At 27.4% G+C, this 13,631-nt stretch overlaps 2 protein-coding genes across 3 annotated transcripts; one reads left to right on the top strand and one right to left on the bottom strand.

The window, feature by feature from the left end:
• Nucleotides 1–2,674: 2,674 nt before the first annotated feature.
• Btn (buttonless) lies at nt 2,675–11,177 on the top strand. Of its 2 annotated transcripts, XM_076307342.1 has the most exons (4): nt 2,675–2,961; nt 5,472–5,773; nt 9,161–9,321; nt 10,999–11,177. In XM_076307342.1, the coding sequence occupies exons 1-4, from the start codon at nt 2,675–2,677 to the stop codon at nt 11,086–11,088; spliced, it is 840 nt and encodes a 279-aa protein (XP_076163457.1). In that variant the 3' UTR covers nt 11,089–11,177. The 2 variants fall into 2 exon arrangements, 1 of the variants encoding a protein (XP_076163457.1); XR_012991492.1 differs by lacking the exons at nt 2,675–2,961; nt 5,472–5,773; nt 10,999–11,177 and adding exons at nt 7,798–8,380; nt 8,480–8,588 and having other exon boundaries at nt 9,161–9,424.
• Nucleotides 11,169–12,777, bottom strand: LOC143144695 (MKI67 FHA domain-interacting nucleolar phosphoprotein-like). The gene is made up of 4 exons (XM_076307343.1): nt 12,464–12,777; nt 12,156–12,377; nt 11,972–12,080; nt 11,169–11,488 (listed from the first exon to the last, which is right to left on the bottom strand). Exons 1-4 carry the CDS (start codon nt 12,599–12,601, stop codon nt 11,235–11,237), a joined length of 723 nt encoding a protein of 240 aa, XP_076163458.1. The 5' UTR covers nt 12,602–12,777; the 3' UTR covers nt 11,169–11,234.
• Nucleotides 12,778–13,631: the final 854 nt, after the last annotated feature.

The following is a 13,631-nucleotide window of genomic DNA, read 5'->3' as shown; positions in this document are numbered from 1 at the left end:
ACAAGAATTTTTGTTATATAATTGTACAAATGTCTTAAAACTGTCTAAAAATGCATGTTTTAACATAATAAGTTATACTATTACAAAAATAGGAAATAATTTTTCAAATGGATTTATTGTAGTAAAATAATTTCTCAGTGAAGTATACTCATTTACAATTTCATAAAAAATTGATACCAAAATAAAACGTTGTCTGATCATATCAAGAAGAATAAGAAACAATAATATTGATACGAACAAGCTTTAGAACATTAGAAACTAAGAAAAACTATTTTTAGGCCAGCCATGTCTTCGTAGACTGCCTGGCACCTAGCAGTCTCTCATATTTCACGGAACTCCGTTTCCTGTCAAATGGACATTCGAGATGTACAAACGGAGAACTTTTTTCTCACAAGCGTGATTCGATACGAATAACATGAAAAAGGAAACTAAACAATACCCATGACTAACAGGGATACACGATTCCTGAAAAGGGACTACGTTCTTAAAAACATGAGGAATGGCAGTCACCAACTAATTTCATGGTCACCATTTGTCGTTTGATGTTTTCTTAGGTAGGTTCTAGATTGATTTATGCACTCATGACGTAGTAACGACTGTGATGTACAACGAAATTTTAATGAAAAGATTATGAATGAATTTACGTTTATTTTTGATACCTAGTGAATTAATAGGTTAATTGTATAATTTTATCGTCTAAAGCGAGATACTTTTAATAATGAAAGGGGGCATAAAATATAACAGTAATCAAATATCCATTGTACAACATTTTTATCATAGTGATGGCGTTGAATGGAATAATTAGTATTTATAATATTAATTCCATTCAAAAACTATTTCTAACAATAAAGTACTTTTTAAAAATGCACAAATAAATTGCACTCATGTATAAAACAAAATGAAAACATTGTTAATTAGTAATTTTCTAAACAGTAAAAAATAACATGAATAGAATAATTGTTCTTGATATGTACATATTTTGTATGTATTTATTTTAATAATTTATTTAACCGTATTTGTCTCTAATATCGCGTCATTGGTGTTTAAAAAAAATTAAAGCTTTAAAAAATTAAAAGGTTGCCTTTCTTTCGTCTAAAATGTTGAATGAGAAAATATTCTCTCTACAAATGTTTTTTTCAATTTTGTTACAAATGTATAATCAAAATATATGGAAGCAAAATTATAAAATTTCAATATCAAAAGAGACGATTATTACGATCATTGATACATGCATTAGACATATTATCAGACAAGATCATGGCAGGAATTGAAAGTACAAACTGATCTATCAAACATATTTCAATTTATTCGAATGCAACTGGGATATATGATCTTCCTATAAATAAAATACTATATAAACTACGGACTAAAATTACAAAAAAAAGAATTAAATAAATTGCTCGCTTTCATTTTCCTAATTGCCATCTCGCTGTAAATTTTGAAGAAAAATATTTTAAAACATTACACGTCATTTCCCATATTGATTATTTTCAAATTATAGAATATTCGGACAAAAACTTAGCTTAGAATTTTTCGAAATTATACATGTCCAAAGAAGAGTAATTAAATTCTTTTAAAAGTATTAATGTAGTTAATTGAATCAGTTTCTATCATTTTTTACGATCACATTTACATTTTCAATATATATATTCTTTTTTCATCGAAATTTATTGATATACTTTATTAAATTAGAGGTACACAAAAATAAAACTCATACTATAAGATATGCTTGGATGAGTTAAATTACACAAAAATTTGTGTTTCAGCCCTACTCCCACACTCGCACGTTCTCCAGTCACATCTACCCTAACTTCCACCAGTCTATCCCAGTGCTTTTATGAGTGGCCGTTTGACATTTCAGAGTTAGTGCTCAGACGATTCACAAGTAGTACGTGATCTTAGAGTAATTCTACGGTAGTCTTTCTTTTAATTTGATAATTCGGTTGTAAGAAAAAGAAAAGTGAATTAAACGTTCAGTCTCTTTGATATTTAATCGTGTTGTTTTAGATTTTTATATAATTCCTTTAGAGGTATTTTAAATCTTATGAGATTACGTACCTATTTGCTTTTAAAGTTTTTCACATTTTTGACAACTGTATGTACTAATGGTTTTAAGCGAGGTAAAGATAATATATTTATAGCAACGTTGCCATAATCTTTTATATAAAATTTATGTTCAATGCACGATAATTAATTACTTTAAAACTTTACCTATGATAATTGCTGTTTTGTGATGTTCTTATCATACATCGTTACAATGATCTAGAATGCTGCTATATATTATGCAGAAAGTGTTCGCGTTATTTTCTTGTGAATGACTGGTGTATACAAAACATAGGAATGGGAAAAGTTTCATTACCTTTGTAAACATTACAGTAACTCGCATTAAACTTTCAAATTTTCAATAGACTTTGAGCAAAGATAGTAAGCGAAATTATGGAAATTAAAAACTTTTTCCTGTTTGGTTTTTTTGTATACTTGTAATTTAGATAGAAATAATGTAACAAGTTATAGAGTATAAGAGTATGTTGTATTTTTTTGTATAATAATTTAATACAAAGTTTTAATGTTATTAACATGACAGTTCGTATATTAACATGCATTTGTGTATCGCTTTTTTCGCAATGCATTTACAATGAACTAAAGTAACAAAATTTCTTTTGTTCTAGATAAAATGAGTTGGCTTGAAGATGTAACTTCAACGAGTCAGCAATCTTGTGACAACGCTTTTGAATTACCATCAACATCGTCAACATTACCTTATCTTCAGATGAATTTTCAGAGTTCTTGTTTTTCTGGAAATTTAGAGTCCTCCTGGAACCACAGGTGGCTTTGGAATAACTTATCAAATCTTTGCAACAAAGCAACATCAGTTAACTCTTCAAGTGAAATTAATCTGACTCCACCTTACATCGTAAACCTTCAACATTCCGACACGAACGAAAACAACCGAATGTACAGGTACATAAATATTCCTTAATTTGAATCGTGAATTTAGATGAGTGAAAACTCTGTGTAAATGAAACTTTTTCAATGAGTCATCTCTTAAATAATGTTATTTTTTTGAGAACCGAGTAATAAAGTACTACAGATCTGTGGGATGTACAATACATATAGTACACGTGTACCTACGTAAATACATCTACCGATTATGCAGATCAGATATTAGCCCTTCTATATTTTCACCTCTTTCAAAGGCGATACGAAAACGTAATTGAAAATTTGTAAATACAAAATAAAGGGTAAGGGGAAAAAATAAAAGATGTTGTAAAACAACTTTATTGAGAAAAACAATTTTTACCAATCTAGTCAACCAACAAAGAATCATGGTTTAATGAATTTAACTATATTGTTCGTACCATGAAATTTGTACTTTAACTAAAGATTAGAAACAAAAATTAGTAAAAAATAATTATTTTATATTATTTTAATTGTTCCCTATTTTTAATCAGTTTTTAACCAATATATCAAATCTTTCACTTTATCTTATGTGAACGTTTCCACTTTATAATCCTTTTCCAGAGTTGTGGAATTTTATTATAGTCGCCATCAACAAAATGCGTTACACACTATAAGATTGCTAAGAATAAAACGAAACGATTGTAAAAAGCAATGGAAATTACATATGTTATTAATGATTAACAAAACGTTATTTATATCCGCTTCGAATTTATGCAAGAAACAACCGCATTATTTATAAGATGACTCAATACATTAACAACTCTTATTTTTTCTCTGATGAAATAGAAGATTCAGATTTTAAACTAGAGTTCCTTCTATTTTATAAACACGATGCATTTTTATTAAAAAAAAATAACATGTATGTTACATGTCCCATTTTGTAAATAGTTAAGATTTGAGGGAAGATAAATAATAATTATCTCATTTGCAAATCATTATTTTGATTGCACATGAGAATATGTAAAACAGAAATAATAAATATGCGTTAATCGTACTTTTAAAAGTTTATCTCAGCTGGTCCTTTGATGCTTACCAATTGAGCAAAATAATTCTACAATTTGTTCTCTGCACAAATTTATTTATCATAAGTAAAAATATGAATTCCAAACCTTGATAAACTATCATCTGTAAGTATCCGTATACTTGGCTAGTTCCGTTAAATAGCGTATTAATGTTACTCCAACGGAAACATTTTGCTGTGAAAATAGTATCAACTGAAATCATAATACATCCTTGTATTGTTTACAAAATAATTTACTTTATATATTAAAAATCATACAATGATATGATATAAATAATTAAATATTCTTTTCATTTATATATCTTTATTATTTTTTTCCCATGTTGTTTATAATTTTGCCTACATGTCTGTTTTAGATTTTGGACACTAAGACACGACTTTCCTATTTAATTTTCCTTATAATTTTTCAATAGAATAGAGATCAAATAATTGCGGGAGTCATTACATTATTTTTAGTTTGTAATTGCCTCGAAAATCTTTTAAATAAATTTTACACGCATTACATAATATTTTGAACCATTTTCTTCTATAAATACAAAATTATTGACAATTAATCTTTCTCTCAATGTTACAGTTCTTTTAAAACGATCAAATACTGTTGTTTTTTAGTCTGCTTTTTACATTTATCAAATCCACGACACCGGGTATCCTGAAACAACCCTACATAATCACTGAACCAGTCCCATATTTAACCACGGGTGCAATATAGTCCGGAAATAATATTTCATTTCATTTCCGACGAACGAAAATACAACGTACGCATCCCAATATTTCAAATTTAAATTTACTTGCACAAAGGACCATCTTTGAATCTGATATTGTCAATTTGAATGTATTTTTGACCTTTCAAGTCAGTTCTTTTATTCTACGGTTTCAATAATGGGTTTCCTGTTGCCAAACATTCTCACAGGCTACTTTCAATAACCGAGAACATTTAAGTGTCCGTATCAAGGATGGCTGTATGAATTTATACAATTATGAAACTTTATAAACATCTAAACAATTCCATCTCTCGAAATACTTTTCTAGGACTACCGTACATGTTATTCTCAAAATGTACTTAATAGATACAGTTTTTGATTACTTACATAAAAACAGAAAAAATTAAATAATCTTTAATTTTATATTGAAAATTTTAACGTAAATATTCATTGCATCTATTTACAAATACGTAACATTTTAAAATTAAATTATTGTTTGCAATGCATTTCAATGCATTTTAATGCAAAAAAATTAAATTAAAAAATTAAAATAAAGAGGTAAAATTCTCCTGTCAAAATTTACAACTGCATAATTTTGAAATGTTAAATGAATACTAAATAACGACATTATTGTAATTTTTGTAAGTCACTGCAGTAACACATACACAAATTATTATTAATTACATCACTGATTAGATAATATATACAATAACAATGATATGTAGAATTTTCTTGTCAAATAGTAATATTATAATTGTATCGTATGTATTTTTTTTTCTCATAATAAGATGGGAGCATTATACGCACGAAAATGTCAACATTAATGAATTCGACGCAATTAAACGATCAACTGAGAAAGAGTATTTGAATTTCGGGGACGAAACTCAGGACTTTATTTCTGAAAAGACTCAAGATCGTCAAATCACCACAGCAACAATATTTCATACCTGGGAAGTTCCATTTTGTCAGAATACAGTACAGAACACTGAAAATGAAATAAAATATCATTCGTGGCAAAATTTACACAGTACAGCGAACATCACTAACCCGTTGTACGAGAAAGGAACTCGTTCTGTACCAGAACAATTTGGTAAGATAAAACTGAAAATATAAAAAACATGAATATTTGAAATAATTGACGATTGATGTGTGCAACAAGATTTGTATACCTTTGTCTGCTTCTCTTTAGCCCCATAGAGCATCTTTTTTAAACTTGTATTGGGTGGGAACACATGTATTAGGTGGGGAAAAATGCTTAAGAAATGATTTCTTACTCTTATTTATACACATTTTTAGTATTTATCATTTGCGTCATAAAAAATAAAAAATTACTTAGGTAACAATTATTTTTGTTTAAACAAAAATATGTGTATATTTGCAATTGTGTTTTTGTTCCAAATGGAAAAACAATTCATTGTATTCTGACAATGAGTTGGTTTGCAATTCTTTTCGTTTTTCTTGATAATATTAAAATTTTTAGTTAAAAACTATTTTAGGTTTTTGAAAAACTTACACGTACAATATAACGAACATTATTCCTCAGAATGTCTATAATGACACTAATAAATTGTTTTTATAGTTTTCTAAAAGGAATAATGCCCAAATATAAGAAATTACCTAATTATACGATACGCATATTCGGCACAATAGTACTTCTCGAAAAAGTATTGTAACACTGTAAATTTTAAAAAGTCAAAACAAAATCCCAAAAATATATTAATAGTAGCACAATACTTCTACGCATCAACGAACTTCTTATTTACTGCAACTGCTGAACAATTTTTAGAAAAGTTTCTTTATATGTATATTTTAGATAACAATAAATATCCTAAAATCATTTATACAGATGACCTCACTTTTGTTATAAAATTAATAAAAATGAATCGTCCCCTCATCGTGTCTTAAAATAAGCCTTATAAACTCTAAATGAAGGACGTATTTTTGTACCCTTTTATTCTTAAATTTCTTCAAATATTTGACGCAAAGATTATTATTCTATAAAAAGCTACATTGTGAAAGAGCATATCACGAGGTGATATGTTGGTAATTAACTTACACTAGCCTCGTTTATGCCTTTGCTGTCGCCAATGTGGCTGTAATAAAGCCAATGTAGTCTAAATATTTATCTAGTGTAAAACTGCATTCTTCTTACTTTATACTCTCATGTGCAATAAATGATAAGTAAGTTATGTGAAAACGTTATAAAATATTTTACAATCATATGTTCATAGAACAAAAAACTTGAAAATAATAATTTCTATTATAAATACTAATTTTTAGAATAACGCTATATAAGCTCTAAAATATACTGCAATAATTTAATTTCAAATTTGTGTTAAAGTTACATCATTGCATTGGGAAATATTTACCAAATAAATTCCATAAAATAAATACATATTGCATAATAGTAATAAATAATAATCGACGTATTCAAAAATTTATCAGCATAATTAGATTATAAATCAAATGCAACGTCGTATATGCAGATATTGTTGGTGTATACATTAGACTCAACTAACGATATAATATGTGTTATCGATATTAACAATCCATTTCTAGGAAAGAAGCAGTATCATACAACATTTTAATAAAAAGTATTCAAAGATGCTCCTTGCGTTAACAACGCATCTAAAGAAAGTAAACTTCTTTTTTTATTTTATCTTATTAGTTAATTGGTAATTCTTCTTGAATGTACCGCGTACTTCGGCCTACACTACATAGAACTCGTATTTTATTCATGATATATACAAGTGCTACTAATGACTCAGAGAGCAAATAACTAACAGAAAACATGTGTTTCTCCTCGGTCACATGTCACCGTCGTTAACCAAAAAAGTTGTTGAATATAAAGATAAAAGTTTTATCTGAAAATGCGAAATATTTCAAAAACAACTAAAAATATAACAAAAAATGTTTTACTAAAAATTGTTTGGTATGGAGGGGGGCATAATGTAATATAAATATATTTTTCTATCGGTGAAAAAATGGAGGGAATTTCAAGGTCGAGTTACTTTTTTTAAATAGGATACTTTATTTTTTTATTTTTTACGCAGAATATTATAGTACAAGTTACATCACATACAACAATATTATAGTAAAAGTACATTCCAAATATTCGATGAAACATCTTTTTCGTAAAAATCTCAACAGTTATCAGACATTGAAATCGCGTAACGAAGGTTTATTCGATTGACGTCAGCTAGCAATTATAAATGAGATAGCGACACGGAAGTAAAACGAAAAGCCCTACCACCAATCCGACCACGTTTGATATATCATCGTAAATGATCCTATGATGCTAGCAACTTACATTATGTGAGCGGTGCGTTTGTTAGCCAACACGGGTGCAACTTGGAAATGACGCATCGAATGTGAAGCCATTTTCATCTAACCGCCACTCTACCGCAAAAAGTCAACGTCTGTTAAAACGTTACCGCGGTCTCGCTATTCCTCAAAGTGCTATCGCTCAAGAAATGGTCGGCGAAATCGGGGCAGATAATAACTATCTTATACATATTCCCCACGGACAAAAAATTATTCAGGACTGACCCAATTGTAATCTATTAGGTTGTTCAATAAATTTTGTCGTTCAATAAGTTTTATCGAACGACAAAACTTATTGAACAACCTATTACTTTAATGGATCTCACTGTTTTCAAGGATGGCACTGAATTATCGTCTGTAGCTTCTTAAGGAGGTACATAGATACATTTGTCATCGTGAATGGAAGGACTTTTTTCAAGAATTTATTCAAAGAGTACTACTTATTTAATTGATGTGATTTTTGTTTTGCTAGAAAGGAGTTGCATAGTAAATTAAAAAAAATTCTGAAATTGTACACAGGATGTCCCATTTTAATTGACACAACAAAATATCTCGCAGACAACTAATTTAAAAAAGAAAAGGTGAAACACGTCTTTGATGATTTTAAGCGGGGATTCAAATAGCATTATTATTTTTCTCATGCGTAAACGTTACTACAATTATATATTTTCAGATTCTATAAATAGTTATATTCGTGTATATACAAAAATAAAAAAACATAATTTGTAGTTTCATTCTATATCATAATTAATTTTAAATATAGTAAAAGATGTTTTTAACATTTGCTGCTGAAAAAAATAGTGGCGAAATATTCGGTATTTAAAAACAAATTTTTCTAAAAATGTTACTATGCTTTAAAAGTTTTGTGAAGAAAGTACAAGTGCGTATATGCATTTACAAAGAATGCATGAAAGATTATGTATGTATTTTGTATTTTCAATTGTCGAAAAAATAATTGAGTGCATCCATTAAACTGAACATACTGTATAACACAATTATGCTTTAAAAATTTATCAAATTTATTAGAATAATTTTGTATAATATTTTATAATATGATAGTGCTTTATTTTTACCTTTTAAATCATTCGTGTTATTTTTTAGTAAATAACATATTAAATATGATGTAGTAAAACTAGAAATTTTCAAATTTCAGAGACAAAAAAAAGATTATCGAGCGATAAACCTCGCAAGGAAAGAACAGCTTTTACAAAGCAACAAATTCGACACCTTGAGTATGAATTCTCTCATAGTAATTACCTCACACGATTGCGTCGTTATGAAATAGCTGTTGCATTAGATTTAACAGAACGCCAGGTAAATTAGTATTATGTCATTAGTATAGAGAAATTTATAGAAAGTGCTCTCTCGATACAAATAAAATTTTCCACTGAAAGTACATATGTTTGTAAACACTAGGTTCAAGAAATATTAACTTCTAAAGTTATAAGACTACAGATTCAAAATTATAAGATATATCTTTGTTTAAACTATAAACACGTAGAGTTTATTATTTTGCTTCTATTCGTACCAAATAATAGTTAGTTCGTTGAACGCTTTTGTAAAATAAAATAGTTATAACGAAGCCTCTCATGTATTGTGTTAGTAAATATACTGACATGGTATATTTATATAAATTTTGTGCAAAGAAATGACAGATGCATAATATCAATGGTCATCATTTTTAACAAAATATTTAATAATTACATTTTCATTCTTGTAAAGCAATAAAAGGGCAAAACCTACATTGTTTCGATGTTAATTACTCCTATAATCTTATAATTTTAGAAATCAATATCTCTTGAGCAAAGCATTTGCGAACATACTTCCACGGGAAAATTTTCTTTCTCTTGAAGTCCGAAATTTATATTTCAAGTTGTTATTTATCCCGGAAACACCCTGCATATGTAGGTCCATTTCTACCTCTGAATATATTTCTTTCAAATCTTACGGCTTGAGGAGACCTGCTCATTGCAGGAACGTGATCGCTATAAAATCGCAACAACAAAAATAACTCGTCTGCCTTATACCACTGATCGCATTAGTATCTAATTCTCCGAAATATCTGATCTATGTATGTATACATAGTCACATCAGTGACTGAGTACCACTTAAATCGCTTTCAAATAACAATGCTCTTACATACATAAATATATATAAATATAACATATATAAATAATTACATACAGTTTGTCAGAGAAATATTCAGATACCATAACACTTTCAACTGTTTTACTTTATATTTTATATTAATATAAAGATGGTGAAAAAAGTACTTTGTATCATGTTAATTATTTTAAGCTGAAAAAAATGTAAAATTTATTGATTTATCTTATATAATTCTTTTCGACAGTAGTTTATGAGTACTACTTACATTTGCACATATACCCACTGTTACACAATCTCTTTTCATTTTCATTTATGGATTCCCAAATGTGCAAGCAATGTAAAATGATTGTTGCAAATAATATACCGAAAATTACTCATTACTCTTCGCACACAACTATTTCTATACTACACAATAAATAACTATTCAATCCTAGAATTAATTACATATTTTAAATTTTACCTGTAACAAAACTATTGACATCGTTATTTAATAATAACTTGTCATGTACAGATTACATATATTGAAATTAATTCTAAGAACATACTTACTATTTTATACTTTACATATTTTAACCTATTACTAGAGCATTGTTATTTCATAGCAATTCAAGTAACACATTGCTTATAAATTAGATATTTCAGAAGATCACAGTCACTTCACAATTTGATCAGTAGTATGTATACTTCTCTCCAACTATCTTATGCAGCACGTGTCAGAGCAACATATATATAAATGGATCTATTGCCTTCAATTGAACAAAATCCATTCCATCCGGTGTACAGAAAAAATTGTCATATATTTGATATTATATTTTTTACTTTAACAAAGTATATATAATAAATTAATATTTTTCGTTTTATTAAAGCATTGAATTCATATTTTAGGTAAAAGTGTGGTTTCAAAACAGACGAATGAAGTGGAAAAGAACAAAAGGTGGCTTAGAAAATGGACAAGAAAAGTTCAATGTTCCATGACAAATTATTTTACTAATATAAAACATTTTTATAGGATCTTATAATTGTAAATACTATTTTATATAAATAAAAAGTTGCTGTAATATTTAATTCTATATATTTTTTATACTTTTTTACTTAGAAAGGATACAAAACTAAAGATGTATTTATACTTGTTTTAGCTTAACATCATCTATTGGTACAAATTTTATATCATGACCTTTCTCTTTTAATATTTTTTCTAAAGCAGACAATTTGCTCCTTGCACTTTGTATAAAACTTGCATGTTTCCCTTTCTTAAGCTCTGCATTCCTTACTTTATTTACGTTATCTCTATTTATTACTTTAGGATAAATTTCTTTTGTCCAAGATTTTCCAACAAAAAAGCGTGGATGTTGTCTCTCAGGTGGAATATATGTAGCTAGATAAAAATATTGTATTTAAAGTACACATTAATTAAATGATTTGATTAACCCTTTGCAGACAGAACCATCCAGTACATGAGTATATACACAAACAAAAAATTTTGAGAACATATAGTGAACAAATAACATAATTAAAAATGACATTATGAAACCTATAAAGTTTATTTTATAATAATTTTTTGTTGAATTATTAGAGTGTTTTTTATAATACCATGATTTTCACATTCCATTTTTGTAATGGAAAAAAATTCTTTATTAAATAGAATTATAGTAATTTTTCTTTCAACCTTTTTACAATGTTAAAAGTTAATACTGCACATAGCAATAATCATAATTAAAATAGTCCTCCAGACAATATTACAAATTTCAAATAGATCAAACAATAAAAATATTCCATTCTTTTTCAAACATATGTCATAAATTTTTACAATTAATTTGCAAAGGGTTAATACTATATTGTATAAAATTTTATAAATCACCTTTTAATAATCTACCACACATGAGATAATTATTCATTGTTTCAGCAGCTACTTTTGCTACTTCAGGATGCAAAAATTCAATATATCCATAACCACGGTTGCTACCAGTCTAAAAAATATATATTTATTCATACATTTATTAAAATGCACATTTATTTATTTCATATTTAAGAATTATACTTACATTCTTTGATCGAACAACTCGAACTCTTGTTACTATTCCAAACTGTTGGAAATAATCTTTCATTTGTTCCTCATAAAAACCATGAGGTATATGACCTAAGTACACTATACCTCTTGGATTTCTCCTTCGGGTTTTTATTTTATTATTCTTTCTTCTATTAACTTTTTGTGGTCTAGATGATTTGGAAGGTAAAGACGATTCTATTAAGTCTGAAGTTTTCTTCTGTAAGAACAAAAATATTTTTCACTTGCATCATGCTATATAATGAAACATCATAACGAAAGGTTATATTCGCATATGATATTAACCTCTAAAACCTTTTTAACATTTTCCAATGCTTTAGACACAGTTGATTTTTCTTCTACATCTAACGATTTACGCTTAATTTTTATAACTCTTTTAAGCGGAGGAATTCTCACTGCATTCGATTTCTTTTTTATTTTCATCTTGGATAAAATGTCCTACAACGCACTTAAAAACGAAGAAAATACAAATATGTCTACTAAAATGAAACAGTACAAGTAAATTGCCAGTAGATAGCAATCGATGGTAATGAATTCAGAACACAGAAAAAATACCGATACAGATAGAGACGAATCGAACAATATAAATAAAAGCAAATGCTCGATACTTTCAGTTACAATATACATATATATACATATATACAATATACAATATACATATATATATATATATATATATATATATATATATATATATATATATATATATATATATATATACTCAATATCGAAAATACTTGTATCGAATCGAATGAATGTTAATATAAAAGCTATAAAAGTTCAGGTGGTATGGTCCATTATAGTTAATACAAGGATTGTGTCAAAAAATGTGTCCTGTGTCGTTAAACAATGTATACCGTATATATATTTGTTTTGTCATTACGATCACATGCTTGGGACCAAGTCAATATCAGTATATATGTAAATCGTATTAATATTTACCTATTATGTTGAAAAAAGCCTCAATATTTTCAGGTTTAGTATAAATTATGATTTTTGGTATCACCACAAAAGATTAGTAATAGTCTAGCAGAAGAAAATAAATATTAAAAATAACCAATTGTCGGTATTTAAAATCTTCTTCATTGGTCAATTAAATTCTTCTTTAGTAAAGCAATAAACAGAAATGAAAGAATTATTTCCATTTCTATACAGATACTGGTTGTTGTTTCCTCAGTTCTTTGTGAAAGACTATTTTCAAAGGCTGGAGTTACAATTATCAAGAATATAAATCGAGTTTTTACAAAATACTAATAAAAATTATTATTTCTAGAAAATATCTTAAAAGATATATTTTTTAATTGATTTATATTCCATAAGAATGTTAGTTAATAAAATATGTCATTGTTGTATTTATTTTCATGCGACACATGTACATATTGATACTTTTGATTTGATATCTACTCAGATATCGATATTTTTTTTTATAAAAGTTAAATAAAAGTATCGATAC

Source organism: Ptiloglossa arizonensis, chromosome 3 (genome assembly GCF_051014685.1).
Source record: "Ptiloglossa arizonensis isolate GNS036 chromosome 3, iyPtiAriz1_principal, whole genome shotgun sequence".
NCBI classification, from domain to species: domain Eukaryota; kingdom Metazoa; phylum Arthropoda; class Insecta; order Hymenoptera; family Colletidae; genus Ptiloglossa; species Ptiloglossa arizonensis.
Note: the sequence above shows the minus strand (reverse complement) of the source record. Positions and strands in the feature narration are given on the sequence as shown.

What these genes read in the sequence shown, in the direction of transcription:
- LOC143144695 (XM_076307343.1), bottom strand. Translation starts at nt 12,601, where the DNA reads ATGAAAATAAAAAAGAAATCGAATGCAGTGAGAATTCCTCCGCTTAAA. An exon ending in ATGTTAAAAAGGTTTTAGAG is followed by an intron (nt 12,378 to 12,463) that starts GTTAATATCATA and finishes TTGTTCTTACAG; the next exon opens with AAGAAAACTTCAGACTTAAT. An exon ending in GAGTTGTTCGATCAAAGAAT is followed by an intron (nt 12,081 to 12,155) that starts GTAAGTATAATT and finishes TATATTTTTTAG; the next exon opens with ACTGGTAGCAACCGTGGTTA.
- Btn (XM_076307342.1), top strand. Translation starts at nt 2,675, where the DNA reads ATGAGTTGGCTTGAAGATGTAACTTCAACGAGTCAGCAATCTTGTGAC. An exon ending in GAAAACAACCGAATGTACAG is followed by an intron (nt 2,962 to 5,471) that starts GTACATAAATAT and finishes TCTCATAATAAG; the next exon opens with ATGGGAGCATTATACGCACG. An exon ending in TTCTGTACCAGAACAATTTG is followed by an intron (nt 5,774 to 9,160) that starts GTAAGATAAAAC and finishes TTCAAATTTCAG; the next exon opens with AGACAAAAAAAAGATTATCG.